This window comes from Suricata suricatta, chromosome 6 (assembly GCF_006229205.1).
Source record: "Suricata suricatta isolate VVHF042 chromosome 6, meerkat_22Aug2017_6uvM2_HiC, whole genome shotgun sequence".
Lineage (NCBI taxonomy): Eukaryota > Metazoa > Chordata > Mammalia > Carnivora > Herpestidae > Suricata > Suricata suricatta.
Genome location: NC_043705.1, coordinates 51,448,171 through 51,463,891, shown reverse-complemented (window position 1 = coordinate 51,463,891; position 15,721 = coordinate 51,448,171). Strand labels below are relative to the sequence as shown.

The 15,721-nt window shown below is 41.1% G+C and overlaps 1 protein-coding gene across 2 annotated transcripts in view; it reads right to left on the bottom strand.

Moving 5' to 3' along the window:
- ARHGEF28 (Rho guanine nucleotide exchange factor 28) overlaps positions 1 to 15,721 on the bottom strand; it is a 237,089-nt gene that overhangs the window by 169,522 nt on the left and 51,846 nt on the right. The window contains exons 2-3 of one of the 2 annotated variants that reach the window (XM_029942435.1): positions 7,006 to 7,199; positions 3,041 to 3,334 (exon numbers count right to left, since the gene is read on the bottom strand). In XM_029942435.1, the coding sequence (XP_029798295.1) occupies positions 3,041 to 3,334; positions 7,006 to 7,147 (436 nt within the window). In that variant the 5' untranslated portion in view covers positions 7,148 to 7,199. Of the gene's footprint in view, positions 1 to 3,040; positions 3,335 to 7,005; positions 7,211 to 15,721 lie in introns of those variants that run through there. The other variant, XM_029942436.1, reaches the window with a different exon arrangement.

Here is a 15,721-nt window from a genome sequence, read left to right as displayed (position 1 = left end):
TCCATGCTGGACGTGGGGCCTACTTAAAAAAAAAAAAAATTGACCAGACATTCAATAACAGACAACATCAAATGGAAGAAGTGTGATCAATGAACTTAAACTTGAAGACAGGGTAGAAGAATTCATCCACTGAAAGGAGCCAAAAGAAAAAGGGCTGTTAACCCCATCCCTGAACAGTGATGTTACAGACAAGTTCCATTATAAGTCTAGGCTGCAGGCAATGTTACCTCAAGTACTATAAACCATTCCAACAGAATGTCAAGAAAAGTTCCTAGAAATTTTCAAGGAAATGTTTATAATACCAGTATTTTATCCTTTGTAGCCTCATTTGTCCAGACCAAGTATAATTTGCATTCTATATATGCACAAACAATATATTCTATATATGGAAATCCACTCACATACACCCATGAAAATCATATTCCGCAAGAATGTAGTATTTTCAGACACTGTTGTAGAAAATTCACTATGCATTATCTAATTTAATCGTTATAACAAGCCAATGAGGTGAGTACTATAATGCTTCATTTTAGAAATTAAACTACATGACATTAGAGCTGAAGTAACTTGCCCAAAATGCCTCAAAACCAGGAAGCCACAGGGTTAGGATTTGAACCCAGCTCCCAAACACAGATTCTTTGGGACACTAGAATTGTTCTCCCATTTATATCTCACCATGCAAAGGAAAGAACCTCTTGGTGACATAAATCTGTCTACTATAAAGATATGGATAAACAAAAGATTGTGACCAAGGGAAGCTTAAAGAACATGAATACATTTCCAAATAACAATGAAAATGGCTGTAAGGGAACCCTTGCCAACTTGATAATTAGCCTACTGTTTGCCCAACTTATTTTATTACATATATCAGCAAAATGACTGCATATACATACACCCCCCAGAGAAAATTATATACATGTACTATTGCCAATCCACAGATGAAAAGTTAGAAAATCTTAATTCATTCCTAAAGTTTTGGATGAAAAGATAGCACGTGGGTAACATGAATCCCATTTTGAAGGCTCCACGTTTAAGTTATTCATGTGCTTTACTTGTGCCCGCGTGCAGTGACTGGTGAGACATTATGAAAACTTTATGCCTTTGCCAAAATGAGTCTGCCTTCCAAAAATACCCTCCAATGTGAGAGTCTTTTTTAAAAAAGCCAAGAGGCTTAAGAAAACAAAGTTCCTTATCCAGAAAACATATATATATACAAATGAACATATATGTATATAGACGTATATATGAACTTACATGTACATGTAAGAATGTATAGGAGCATGCTCGTGTATCTATGTTTGTGTTTATGTATATAAGCATACACATATACATCTATGAATAAAGCTCCTTAGCCAGAAAACATGTACATTTTTTCATATATATGAATTACAATAGTGGGATCTAGAATGTGTGATTTCCTTTTCCAGGTCCCAAAATACAATCTTTGCTCATATGACAAATACTTCTTGAACACTTGATATGCTCCAAACCATTTGGTAGGTCCTTGGAGATCAGGGTGAGGAGAACAGACACCTCCTACTCCCCCGGGGCACTCAGCCCTCCATACACATGGACCAGCTACCATACAGCTAAGCACAGCACGCAGGAGTCAGACAGAGCTCAACCCTGAGCCAGGACAGGGACTTGTCTCATCCAAGCTCTTATGGAGTAAGAAACATGTTTAATTTCCCAAGAGAGCTTTACTTTAACCCTGATGGAAAAAAGAGAAACAAAGATCCTCTCTGTGACTTATGGCCTTATGATTCTGTTTACAAAAATCATACCCCTTTACCTAGATTAGTGCACTTCATCTTATCTATGATCAAATTTACATCAGCCTGTAATCAGAATTCATCAGGAAGCAGAAACTCTTAAAAATAACATCATCCAACCATTAAACTAAAGTATGCAATACACAAAGACAACAATAGTATGTGTGTATTTAATATAGAACATCTATTTTATAAATTTTTTAAGGTTTTATTTCTTTTAGGGGGGAGAGAGCGAGAAAGAGAGAATGAGTAGGGGAGGAGCAAAAATAGAGGGAGACACAGAATCTGAAGCAGGTTCCAAGCTCTGAGCAGTCAGCACAGAACCCAACATGGGGCTCGAACTCATGAACCACGATATCGTCACCTAAAGTTGGAAGCTTAACTGACTTAGCCCCCCAGGCGCCCCTAACAACATCTATTTCTAATAAAATTCTGTGATTTGTATCACCATAAGATGGATACTGAACAGTTTATCCTCATGCCTTGCGTGGATGTATGCAAAACATCCATCTTTGTTCACACACAAATGGTTGGTGTCAAGAGTCTATTCAGCCTTAGGGCACCTAGAGAGCTCTGTTGGCTGAGCATGGGACTTTGACACAGGTCATGATCTCACAATTCATGAGTTTGAGCTCCGCATCAGGCTCCCTGCTGTCAGCATGGAGCCTGTTTCAGATCCTCTGCCCTCCCCCTGCCCCTCCCCTGCTCACCATTTACCTCTTAAAAATAAGTAAATATTTAAAAAAAAGAAGAGAGTCCATACAGTCTTTCAATAAATAGGAATCATTCCAGAGGTATCTTCAAAAGTTAGTACAAACATTTGGATACTCTCAGTGACACCGACATTTTTAAAATGTCAACATATTGGTTTTAGATCCGGCATGGCCTCATTTCCACAGCTCAGTTCCACAGAGCTTACGGCTTGTTACTCCTTGCCTGATGTCTCTACCTACTTATAAATAGCGCCTCAAGCTCATAGCAAGAACAGGTACCAAGGGAAGTAGAACCATAGCCCAAAGCGGCTGGCACAAGACCCTACCCGGGAGCAACGGTCCTTCCCTCTTTCAGGCAAAGTTCCTCACCGCCTAGAATGGAGACGAAGAGCATCAACCAGCACAGAGATGAGGGACCCAGGACCTCAGGGAAGCCGGCCATTTCAGAGTGAGGCTCAGGTCAAAAAAAGGCCAGGAAAATCAACTCACGGAGACAGACAACCAGTTGTAAGGCACAAAGAGAAAAGACATCTGAATGTTCTGGTGCGCACCCACCTTCAAGTGAAGAATTTCCCAAGACAGTCCACCCAAGAGGCAACTCCAGATGGGTCAGAGCCAGCACGAGCTCTTCATCCAAAGCGGGCAACGCTCCCACCGTCACGGCAAACGGGGTCAGCAAGGTGTGATGACTACCGGCTGTGAGGCGACCGGCCTGGGTGACCAGCAAACGAGCCAGCCTGCAGGCCATGTTGTCCACGTAGGCCACCGAGCCAGAGCCCATGATCACCGGGGAGTAACCTTCGGAGCAGAGGCACACAGATACCATCACCGTCTCCTGAAGCCCGTGGCCTGGACAACAAGACAGTAAACAGGTCACCTGGAGTCTGCGTGAGGTGCTCACCCCGTCGGCGGTCGCTAGTCTCACTGCACTGCCTAAGCGGACCACATGCCCCAGGAGAGCAAGGCTGAAGGGAAAGACCGCCAGTCATCTTGAAATGCTGCTACGCTCATGGGGCCAAAGTAACAGGGGTTCCATTTTCTTTCAGTGACTCCCGATTTTAAAACTGATCTTTTTAAGCTCTGAGCATTTCAGTGTCTATTTTCTTATCATTATCTACTACGGCTATTCAGCCTACCTTCACCTGTACTTCTACCTCAAACACTGAATTCTACTTTGTCATTTTAAAGACCTTTGCCTTTTCCTGCTCAGTCACTGCCTCTTGCCTCTTCCATTTCTAGGTTTAAAAAAATTTTTTATATACAGTTTATTTTTGAGACAGAGACAGAGCATGAGTGGGAGAGGGGTGTAGAGAGAGAGGGAGACACAGAATCTGAACCAGGCTCCAGGCTCCAAGCTGTCAGCACAGAGCCTGATGCGGGGCTCGAACCCATGAACCACAAGATCATGACCTAAGCTGAAGTCGGCTGCTTAACCGACTGAGCCACCCAGGCACTCCTAGGTATTTATTTTGATGATAGTTTTACAAAGTAGCTCCACAGAGGTCCTTGGAATATGAGTTACGGTAAGTGAAGACAACTCAACAGAAAAATTCACATGCGTTGTTCACAGCCCCGCACCCGTACCACTTCTGAGAAGAGCCTCTGTGTCTTGGAGGTGTTCTTAATACTTGTGGTGTGAGCGGTCCTCTAATCCTGCCACCCACCCCTCCTTCTTACACTCCTCCTTCATCTTCTCAAGGTGGGAGCACCACTACCCAGGTACCTTTTATGCTACACTTGCCACAATCTTCAGGAATTTGTACCACCAAACTTCTGGGATTATTAGCATCATAGCCAAACAAATGGCTAATTGGAGCCTTCACAGGAACACGAGCATCTCCATTTACTAAGTGAGAACTACTGCCATTCCACATCACCTCTTTAAAAATGATCCACTGAATGAAACCTGGCCATTTGTAGCAACGTCGGTGGAACTGGAGGGTATTAGGCTAAGAGAAGTCAGTCAGGCAGAAAAAGACAGACACCATATGTTTTTCACTCATAGGTGGAGCAGGAGAAACTTAACAGAAGCCCATGGGGGAGGGGAGGGGGGAAATAGATACAGAGAGGGAGACAGGCAAACCATAAGAGACTCTTAAATACTGAGAACAGGGGCGCCTGGGTGGCTCAGTCGGTTAAGCCTCTGACTTTGGCTCAGGTCAGATCTCACATTTGTGGGTTCGAGCCCCGCATCAGGCTCTGTGCTAACGGCTAGCTCAGAACCTGGAGCCTGTTTCCGGTTCTGTGTCTCCTCTCTCTGCACCTCCCCCTCTCATGCTCTGTCTCTCTCTGTATCAAAAATAAATAAAACGTTAAAAAAAATTTTAAATACTGAGAACAAAGTGAGCGTTGATGGGAGGTGGGAGAGAGGGGAAAGTGGGCAATGGGCATTGAGGAAGGCACTTGTCGGGATGAGCACTAGGTTTTGTATGGAAACCAATCTGAAAATAAACTATATTATTAAAAAACAATGGCCCACTGGTGCACACATGGAATGCTGCCCACCTCCCCAGACTATAACCTTCCAGGACATACTACAGAAATCCACTCTACATACTTCTGAAAGGTTATCATGGGAAAGCTGCAATGGGAGACATTTACAGTTCAGAAACAGGGACTGTCACCTGCCTGTACGGAATCTGATAAAGCAAAGGTAAGACCCCTCACTTCAAAATAGGTGACCTTATCAAAAAGATTTTCTTTAACATACAAGGAATGGGAGGGAGGATAACCCCTAGGTCCAAGTAAGGAGAATAACCTAAGTTTTGATATTAGGATTTGCACGTTTGTTATTACTTTCATTCTTCCTCTGTAAGAGGCTTCCTAAGGGAAAATTGAGTAAGGAGGGAGAAGCAAAAGGCAGTAAAGACATCAACGTAAATGCCAAGGCAGAAAGACAAAGGCTCAAGAGATAGAGCCAGAGTGACTCTGCGCCATTACGGAGGCTTGGCTTTTTTTCTTCTGAGGATGGAAGTTACTGGGCCAGAGAAAGAAGTGCTTAAAATCGCCTTAAAATGGCATCAGAAAGGGGACAACAGATTGATCTGATGACCACGCCGAGAGGTAAGGCTGAAGGGCCTTTGCACATGTCTGCAATTCCCACTGTGTTGTTTGCATGTGTGTTGTCTACCTTCTTCCCACATGTAACGGATAGTGCGCAGAAGCACTTAGAAATATCCTTCCTCTGGGGCACCTGGGCGGCTCAGTCAGCTGAGCTCAGGTCATGATCTCATGGTTCGTGGGTTCGAACCCTGCATCGAGTTCTGTGCTGACAACTCCGAGCCTGGAGCCTGCTTCCGATTCAGTGTCTCCCTCTCTCTCTCTCTCTGCCCCTCCCCACCTCATGCTCTGTTTCTTTCTCTCTGAAAAATAAACATTAAAAAATTTAAAAAAAGAAGAAGAAATAGCCTCCCCCTGGGAGCATCCAGGTAACTCAGTCTGATGAGCATCTGACTCTTTATTTCAGCTCAGGCCACGATCCCAGGGTCGTAGAATTCCAGCCCCATGGCTGGCTCTGTGCTCCGTGTAGAGCCTGTTTTGGATTCTTCCTCTCTCCCCCTCTGCCCTACTCACATCATCTCTATCAAAAAATATGAAATACTTAAAAAAAAAAAGGTATCTTCCTCTAAAAATGAGGCCAATCTTACCCATAAAAAAAAAAAAAACCTGAAAGTTCCCTCCACAATGCAATTAAGAGGGCCTAAAAGATGCGTTTAGCTTAAAAAACAAAACCCATCAATAAACCAAACAACAAAATCCTGGCCTCCTGCGAATAGTAACATCTTCATTACACTCAGGGCCTGATGTCTCTGATACATAACCCACACTCCAATGAAGTTTCAAAAACAACTGCCTCTGAGAATTATTTAGCTCTTAACTAACATTAACATGAAATTAATTTGTCATCTGTCACCATGGTAATCGAAGAAGACATGTAGAAGAATGACAAGTTTCTGAACATGACATTTGGGTGGTGGGAAGAGAAAGTTATGGAGCCTGAGATCTGGTGAAGAAAAGTCTAGATACATAGAGTGCCATGGAGGGAAGCCCAGCCACCAAAACGAGCAAGCAGGAGAGAAGCAGACACTGGGCTTCCAGACTCCGTGTAGGGGAAGGAGGCAGCAAGAATGAAAACCTACTGGCCGCACCTCAGTTCTGTCTGAGCCATCTTGGATGTAGGGCCCGGGACAACAGGAGGTGATCCTAAGATGGAGTGACTCCTCCATTCGACTACACCCAAAACGGAGCCAAATGTGAAAGTTGGGTGCAACGGCAGGGTGGGGCTGCCCAATCTAAGGCAAAACTGACACAGCTCGAACCGCAGCGAGATGACCCAGTGTGCATGTCCTCAGGGGTTCTGTCCTCTCCTTTCCCCCACCCCCTCTCCACCTCTCGCCCTCACCCATCCCACTTGGAGCACTGTTTACTTGCTCCTCCTGGTCCTCTTCCCAGCCTATGCCCCTGGAGGAAAGAGGCTTCCAGACAGATTTCCCAAATGCAGAGTAAAGACTATACTTCACCTGGAATGCTGGACTGGAGAACGTTATCCTCTGTGCGCTCCGCAATCACGATATGTCTCTGATGCGATCCATCATAAATAAAGTAAAACTCGGCATCTTTAGGAAGATAAACATTTTTGCCAAACTTGGCATAGACGGTCATCTGCCCCTAAAAAATGAGTAAGTTGAGGAATCATCACACTTTCTTGTCCTGGCTTTAAAAAAAAAAAAACACACAGTAAAAAGGGCTGGGGTCCAAAACAGTGTTGTTATGTTCATTTCACGTGGTTGAGACTCAAATGCCACAAGTCCTCCTTCCTGACAAAAAACACTTTCGATGACAGGCACTTTCTGATATATTAAAGTATGGGTGTTAGAGCTGGTTTTTCTGTTTTTAAACCTTTAGAAGTCCAAAGCATAGGGAATAAATTTCTTAAATTTACTAGCTATAGAAATGTGATTCAAGGGGTCCCTGAGTGGCTCAGTTGGTTAAGCATCCAACTTTGGTTCAGGTTATGATCTCACGTTCGTGGGTTCGAGCCCTGCACCAGGCTCTATGCTGACAGCCCAGAGCCTGGAGCCTGCTTCCAATTCTGTCTCCCTCTCTCTGCTCCTCCCCCACTTGCACTCTGTCTTCTCTCAAAAATAAAAACATTTTAAAAAATTTAAAAAAAAAAGAAAAGATAAAGAAATGTGATTTATCTTTGTTGTCCTTTATTTCCTACCTGACAAACATCACTGATTCTATTAATTTTTTCTGTTCCTGATATACAACCATAGTACAAAACAATTATTTTTGTTTATTGCCTTACCCTATAGTGGATCACAGTAGGTTGCAAGAACTTTAAATATTCACAAACTTTGCCAAATAAATAGCACCACATGCTCCCACACTTGCTGTGCTATTTCCAAGTGCTATTTGTCTTCTCTGAGGGAATTCCAAGTCCTCTCTCTCATCCAGCCTGGCCTCACACTTTCTCCCGAGAGCTTCTGGTTGGCACAAAGCCCTGGTCCAGAGGAGAGGAGCTGCCCTTGGGTCCCAGAGGCACACACCAAGGAAGGAAGGTATGCCAAGGAAGCAGACAGCCGGTGAGGGCTCTTCAGTGCATCATCATCCAGCGGCTGCGTGGAGGAGCTAGATCAGCACCGCTACAACTGCGGGAGGAGCAGTGATGGACAAGGCCACCGGACCATCATGGGATGCTCAAAGACTCAAAGGACACTCCCTCCACTCGAATACAAAAAAACAATACAAAGGGAGTCCTCCAGGGAGATGGTACATTCCACCCAGCCTATGGGAGTGGCCAGATAATGAAAACCAGGAGGTGGAAAGGGTCCCCCACTTTGGAGGGCCTCCAGAGCTTGGGCCAGTGCAGAGAAGCATCTGGGCTTTTGTGTGCTTACCCAACAAAAACAAACCCTCTCTTGGCAAGTGCCTCCCCCTGTGACAGAGGAGGAAAGGAAACAGAGGAAATTCTACACAGTCTCAACATCTGTCTGCCTTTGATGGGTATCAGCACTATACACTATAGGCTATCAAGAACCATGCCAATCGATATCAGAAACAGAATCAGTGCACAACTCCTTTCTCCAATAATCACATGGATATTTCATCTAAACTTTACAAATAAAACAGCTATGTTTTCCTGGCAGTTTGTTGTCCATCACATACACAAAGCATTATCTTTTTTTTGTTTTTAATGTTTATTTATTTTTGAGAGAGCATGAGTGGGGGGTGAGCAGAGGGAGGGAGCACAGAATCCAAAGCAGACTCCAGGCTCTGAGCTGTCAGCACAGAGCCCGGTGTAGGGCTAGAACTCATGAACCAACCACAAGATCATGACCTGAGTTGTAGTTGGACACTTAACCAAAGAGCCATCCAGATGCCCCTGAAACGTTACCTTTAATTATGAATTGGTATAAACACAAATTGTGGTTTCATCGAAAGAAATCATGAGTTTACAATTTTGGATTGTCCTTTCTCTGCATGTGAGCATGTGCAAACATGCACAAATGTAATCAATAGAAAGTAACATGCCAAGAAAAATGCACCATATGATAGCTTCCCCAAAAGTCAGGAAAACGATCTGAAAAGCAAAAAAACAGTAACAAATGTCTGACATGACAGAGAGGAAACTTAGATGAAATTCCATTTCCTAAAAAAGGAAGAACAGCTTGTGTTAGTCATGTTCCTGGTTGCTAAAGAGACTTAATTGTCTGCGAACAGAATCTGACCTGACTTGTTTGTCTTTTTTTTTTGGTAAAGAAAACAAATTGTATAACCAGATCACGTTTTTCACAGATCAAAAGGATATCTAATCTATATCTGTTCAAAACAACCATCACATTACTATTTTATCTGTTTGAGTGAACAAGGACCGCAATTTATAAAGGAGTTTAATTTCAACCCTTTACTAAGCAATGCACCTCCCCACTCTGCAAGAGAACAGTTTTACAATTCAGATGTGCCTTCCTTTTGAGACCACACCGTGCTCTACATTGATAAAAGAAGATAACAACAGGCCAGAAATAAGACCTATCCATTAAAGAGAGATGCCAACAGTCTTTAGCACTAAGAATAACACTCAGTAATGAAAGCAGCACTCTTGTTTGCTAATCACAAGGAGATCAGAAAGGCACAGAAGGTATTATGGGAGGAGAAGGGAAGGGGGTGATGCATAAACTAAGAGAGAAGCCCCCATGGGAAAGAATGGGATGCAGGGTTGGCAAAAGAAGACGCCAGAAAAAGGCAATATGTATATGAAAGAACAAGAACATTTTCATTCAGGAAAGTTAAAGCTCAAAGGAGATTCAGACGAAACTACACACAACAGGATTCTGAAGGGGGGTTCTAAACACGTTCTGAAAAACAAGCACAGTATAAATAATCATTACCAAAGGACAGTTTGGGAGTCAGACTGGGGTCTTTCTAGCCACTGTGGCCACTGAAAACTGGCTCTCTTTCTTGAAGTGTCATTGATTTTATTAATGGCAAAGATAAATTCCAAACCACAGAAGTCCCATGTGCCTCCATCATTTCCATCTGGAAGAAAAGATAGCCAAGACTAGAAATAGTTTGGAGAAAGAGAATGCTTGGGCTCTGCAGGGTGGGGTCTGAATTTGCCCTACCTCAAAGGAAAGCATAAAACAGAACCGTAATAATTAAAATAGCAGGATAGGGGCACACAGAACACTGAGTATGAACTCTAGAAGCAGATGCATGGAAAGAACATAATAAAGGTGACATTTCAAGCCAGTACGGAAAGAATAAGTGACCAAGTAAATCGTTTTTGTAACAAAAGCTATCTATTGGGGGTTGGGGGTGAAAGGCCTCATATCACATATCTCCATTTCCAATGAATTCAGTATTAAACACAAAAATGCCTAAGCCCATAAAAGTTAGAAGGCTGTCTAAAATTTATCATTATTGAAGAAAATGGTAACAATTAAGTAAATCCCACCTGTCCAGACACCACCTAAAAGTAGCAACTTGTTTTCATTCTTCCATCAGCTTCCAGTCTTCGTTCAGTGCACAGCTAATTCTTATAGAGGGATCATCACAGCTTAAGTACAGATAAGGCTGTGTTTTTCTGTTAAAAGTACTTTCCCATGTTATAATTTTTGGCACCATTTTTAATTGCACTCCATCAAATATAATGTTCTACATCTTACTCTATCCTCCCTGTGCTGCTGTACTTTACGACAGTTTCTAGCTTAGCGTTATAAACAATGTTACACCAAACCTTTTGTAGAACAAAATTTTGTAGAACAAAATTCCAGAAATGGGTCCAAAAATGTGAAAGCGGGTTACAAATTGCCTAACTGCTCTCTAATAATGTTCTATCAAATTTCATCACCACCTGTGCTGGTCACGAGTACCCTTTTCATCACAGCCCTGCCAAAACGTGTAGTTGCTATTTTATGGATAGTAAACAGTTCTTCCTTGATTTCATTCATCTTTTTTTACCTTACCAGTGACTTTTACTGCCCACTTTTATTAAAGGTACTGCTAAACAGTGTCAACACTGTTCATGGTATGATTGAATTTCAACTTTAAGAATTCTGACCTTCCTTTTGCCATTCACATTTGTCTTAGGCAGTTCAAAATTTTCACTTTCTCGAGTCAGCCGGTAGAGATGAGCATCAGAGCTAGTCCCTTTCCTCCCTGAACAGTGAAGGTGCACCGCCGGTTGCTACTCTTGCCCAAATAAAAAGCACTCAGGTACTCTTGTAAAATCACTACAGGCCAGTAACACGGAAATTGAAAACAAATATTGAGTAAAAGAGCAGAACTACAACCATACTAAATAAACCTCAATATAAACACACACATGTGTAAATTAAACCAACATTTTTTTACTATGAAGCCACTCATAGAAAATTTCTGCTTATAAAATTCATCAGTACTTCTGAAAGATCAAACCTTCACTGAAATGCTGTGACATCTGTGGATTTCTTCTCAAAGAACCAAAAAAGTTTAATGTGGCAAAAAGATTTAATACCATTTCTTTCATCCAACTCTTATTCCTCTTCTGATGAACATGTCAGACAGAAATGGTTGACGCCAATGTGCACATTCTAAATCTTTTTTCATTAATCTCGGTCTCTAAATACCTCAAGTAACTCGGTTCCTGTATTCTCCTAATCACTGAGATCCTTGTGCTAATGTTCTCCCTACAGTCTTCACTCTCAACCTCCACAGACAATGTATGCATAATTATATTTGGTTACTAACAATCCCATTTGCTCAACAAACTAAACCATCTAGTTTCTAAAGTATCTGGCATGAAGAGGCAATGAATATTGTAGTTTCAAACAATGACAATGAGAACAAAGAATGCATCTTTTTATAGCGGGGTTTGTTCACTTGGGTCCCAAAGGAAGAATCCATAAATAGGTTTCAGGTGTTCTGGGACCCCTTAAAATTGTTAGCCAAACTCTTTTTATGTGCATGTGTCCATTATTCTATGGAAAGGTTTATGGATTTCCTCATATTCTCAACAGTATCCATATAATTCAATTCTTACTTTACAGAACTAAATAGAAATGGGAACTTAATGACAGTGGTCATCTTTTTATAGGACAGTAAGACATGCACCGCTATTTTTCAAGGTACTCTGCATAGTCTTTACATGGGGTGATTTTTATAATGCATCTACAATAAGGGTCCATGTTAACTGTGGTGCTAAATACCAGACTGAAAGTTTACTGACATGTGCCATGAACACCATTCTGTTGATATCAACATAATGCTCTTGGGGCGCCTGGGTGGCTCAGTCGGTTAAGCATCCGGCTTCGGCTCAGGTCAGATCTCACGGTTCGTGGGTTCGAGCCCCGCGTCGGGCTCTGTGATGACAGCTAGCTCAGAGCCTGGAGCCTGTTTCAGATTCTGTATCTCCCTCTCTCTTTGACCCTCCCCTGCTCCAGCTGTCTCTCTCTGTCTCTCAAAAATAAATAAAAAGCATTAAAAAAAATTAAAAAAAAAAACATAATGCTCTTATTACCAAATCTGATGGTTTATAACTTGTCTTCTTTACAACAAAAAATAATGAGTCTACAAAGAACCTTCTCTGAAGAGCAGTGTTAAATATGTTTTGAGATTCTTGAAAATTTTTTAAAGTGCATCCAATTTTAGAGGTAAGTAAATACAAGTACAGGAGCCAGTTAGTACTGGCGAGATCAAGACTCTAGAGCCAGATGGACAGTAGAGAGTGCCTTGATTTCTGTCCCAACTTCCAAGTTAGGTCATCTGCTTTCCATTCTTCAAGCACAATTCCGAAGAAACTACTCCAAGAACTAAGGCCTTCTCTTCTACATTACACTCTTTAAGTACTTCTTTCAACAGACATGAGAAAATGCTGAAATTACTTCCTGTGTGTGTATGCACATATTATAGATCTATACATACCTAAACCCACATATTATCTTTTATGTGCACAGAATTTCTTGACTTATAAAATGCTTTACTGGGGCACCTGGGTGGCTGAGTCGGTTGAGCGTCCAGCTTCGGCTCAGGTCATGATCTCACGGTTTGTGGGTTCGAGCCCCGTGTCAGGCTCTGTGCTGACAGCTAGCTCAGAGCCTGAAGCCTGCTTCAGATTCTGTGTCTCCCTCTCTTTCTGACCCTCCCCTGCTCGCACTGTCTCTCTCTGTCTCTCAAAAATAAATAAAAAACATTTAAAAAAAAATAATAAAAAAAATAAAATGGTTTATTGTGTGTTTTCTCATCTTATTCCCATAGTAGGTCCTAGGAAGTATTACCGTAACTGGCGCTGTAAAAATGAGAACCCTGCTACCATCAGGTCCCATGAGTGGCAGAGCCACAAACCCAAATCCACATCTTCCCATCCCAGAACCAGCATACTTTTCTCCCCAACATGTGACTGTACAAACAGCAGTGCTCACGTATTTAGTGACTCTCGCCATCTTTACCTTCACCTCAACCTTTATTTCACGTACTTAACACAATGATTCTCACTTGAAATCCACAGGTAGATGCGGAGTGAGGAAAGGAGGGAAGAGAAATGTTCTTTAGTCACCTCAAAATGTGTGCAGGGTTTCAGGTATTCATCTGGGGAGAAACTCTTTTAATTAGAGATTCTTCTGAGTGTACAGAAACATATGGTTCAAAGCATTTAAGAAGCACTGAATTAAAGCATGTTTAAGCCATTTTTGTGTAGTATAAGATCTCAAAATCATTCAAATTTCTTATCCAAAAGCAAAACTAAATCAACAAAATAGAAGTAAATACAAATTGGTTAAATCCAAGGGGACTATCAGAATATCATTTTTTTTGTAGGGAAGATAAACCAAAATGACTTCAAGGGATTCTAAGACACTTCTTCAGAAAGAGCCTTTCAAGTAGGAATGGCTTCTATTTCCAGACAGGACGAAACAGACCACAGCAGCCCAGCGTTCCTGCTGACAACAACTAGAAAATAAAGATGGAAAAATTAGAAAGTCCCACTCTTAAAGACATCAGAGAACTATGGAAAAAAGGACAAAAAGCACTAAAATTCCAGAAAGGAGAGAACCCCTCAGAGAAGTTATAGAAATCAGAAAACAGAATGATATCTTTAAGGTGATAAAAATAATGGTATTAATAATAATTCCATGCCTATCAAACATTCTTGAAAATGAAGCTGAAATTAAAATGATTCAGACAAGTACTGAGGAATTCATCACCACAGGTCATCACTTAAAGAAAATTACTAAAGGGAATTATTCAAGCAGAAATAAAAGGATCTCAAACATAAACAGACACCCAAGAGGAGATATCGAATAGTAGATGTAATGAGTATCTAATGCACAAAATAATAACTATGTCATGGCATTTAAAATATTTGTGGAACTATGTTGTCTGTCAACAATAATATAAAAGGTAAGTATCCACCATTTTGGGGAAAGCGTTAAAAGTAATAGCTTATTATGCTCATGTTTTAAGTTGCAAGTGAACACTAGTAGAAAAATGTATAACAAACAAGTTATAAAGGAAAACTCAATTAGAAATTATTTTATTAATCAGAAAGATGGGAAGAAAAACAGTATGTCAAATAGATGGTTATATGATATAAATCCAAATATACCAGCTATTATATTAAGTGTAAATGAACTGATCCAAATATAAAACCAACACGGTCAGAAGGGAATCTTTTCACTCAAAAATAAAAATAACACAGAAAGCTTAAAAGTAAAAAGGTAGGAACACCTGGGTGGCTCAGCGGGTTAAGCATCTGACTTCGGCTTAGGTCATGATCTTACAGCTTACTAGTTCAAGCCCCAGGTCGGGCTCTGTGCTGACAACTCAAGAGCCTGGAGCCTGCTTCAGATTCTTTGTCTCCCTCTCTCTCTGCCCCTCCCCCACTGGCACTCTCTCTTTCTTTCTCTCTCTTTCTCTCTCTCTCTCTCAAAAATAAACATTAAAAAAAAAAGTAAGAACATATACCAACCAGAAGAAAGCTGGCATGGACAAAATAGTATCAGAAAAAGTAGATTTTAAAGCAAGACATATTAGTAAGAGTTAGAAACAGGAATTTTGTATCGTCATTAGTTGAAAAATACATTAGCATTGTATTAAGTCTGTATACACTTAATATAGTAGCTTTAAAAGATTAAAAAAAAATTAACAAGCCCAAGACCTAGACCAATCCATAATCTCAATGTTAGACTTTACCATGCCTTTCTCAGTAGCTGACAGAACAAGAAGACAAAAAAATTGTCAAGGATTTACATACTTAACACGTTATTCATTAAAACAAGTAATTATTTACTTAACATGTAATTTACTAAAATGAGTAATTATCATAAATTAAATGCATGTGTCAACATTAAAAAGCCACCCATTTTTCATACCTCTGTAATAAATTCAGTTAAACATAAACACACAAGTCAAAATTCTCCATGACTTTCACACTTGATGTGATGATTCACCACTATAGAAGTGAAATAGCCTTTATTTCTGTATCAAAGCTAAAGTGAGTAAGAAAAAAAAAAAAATCATGACAAGGGTCAGTAAATTACTCCAGATTCCACAAGAAAAAACAGAAGCAGGTTTTAAAAACCTCCTTAGTTTGCTTCCTTTTAAAATCACTAACTTGGGGCATCTGGGTAGCTCAGTCACTTAAGCATCTGAATTCAGCTCAGGTTATAATCTCTCAGTTTGTGAGTTCAGGCCACACATAGGGCTCTGTGCTGACAGCTCAGAGCCTGGAGCCTGCTTTGGGGAGGGAGGGAGGGA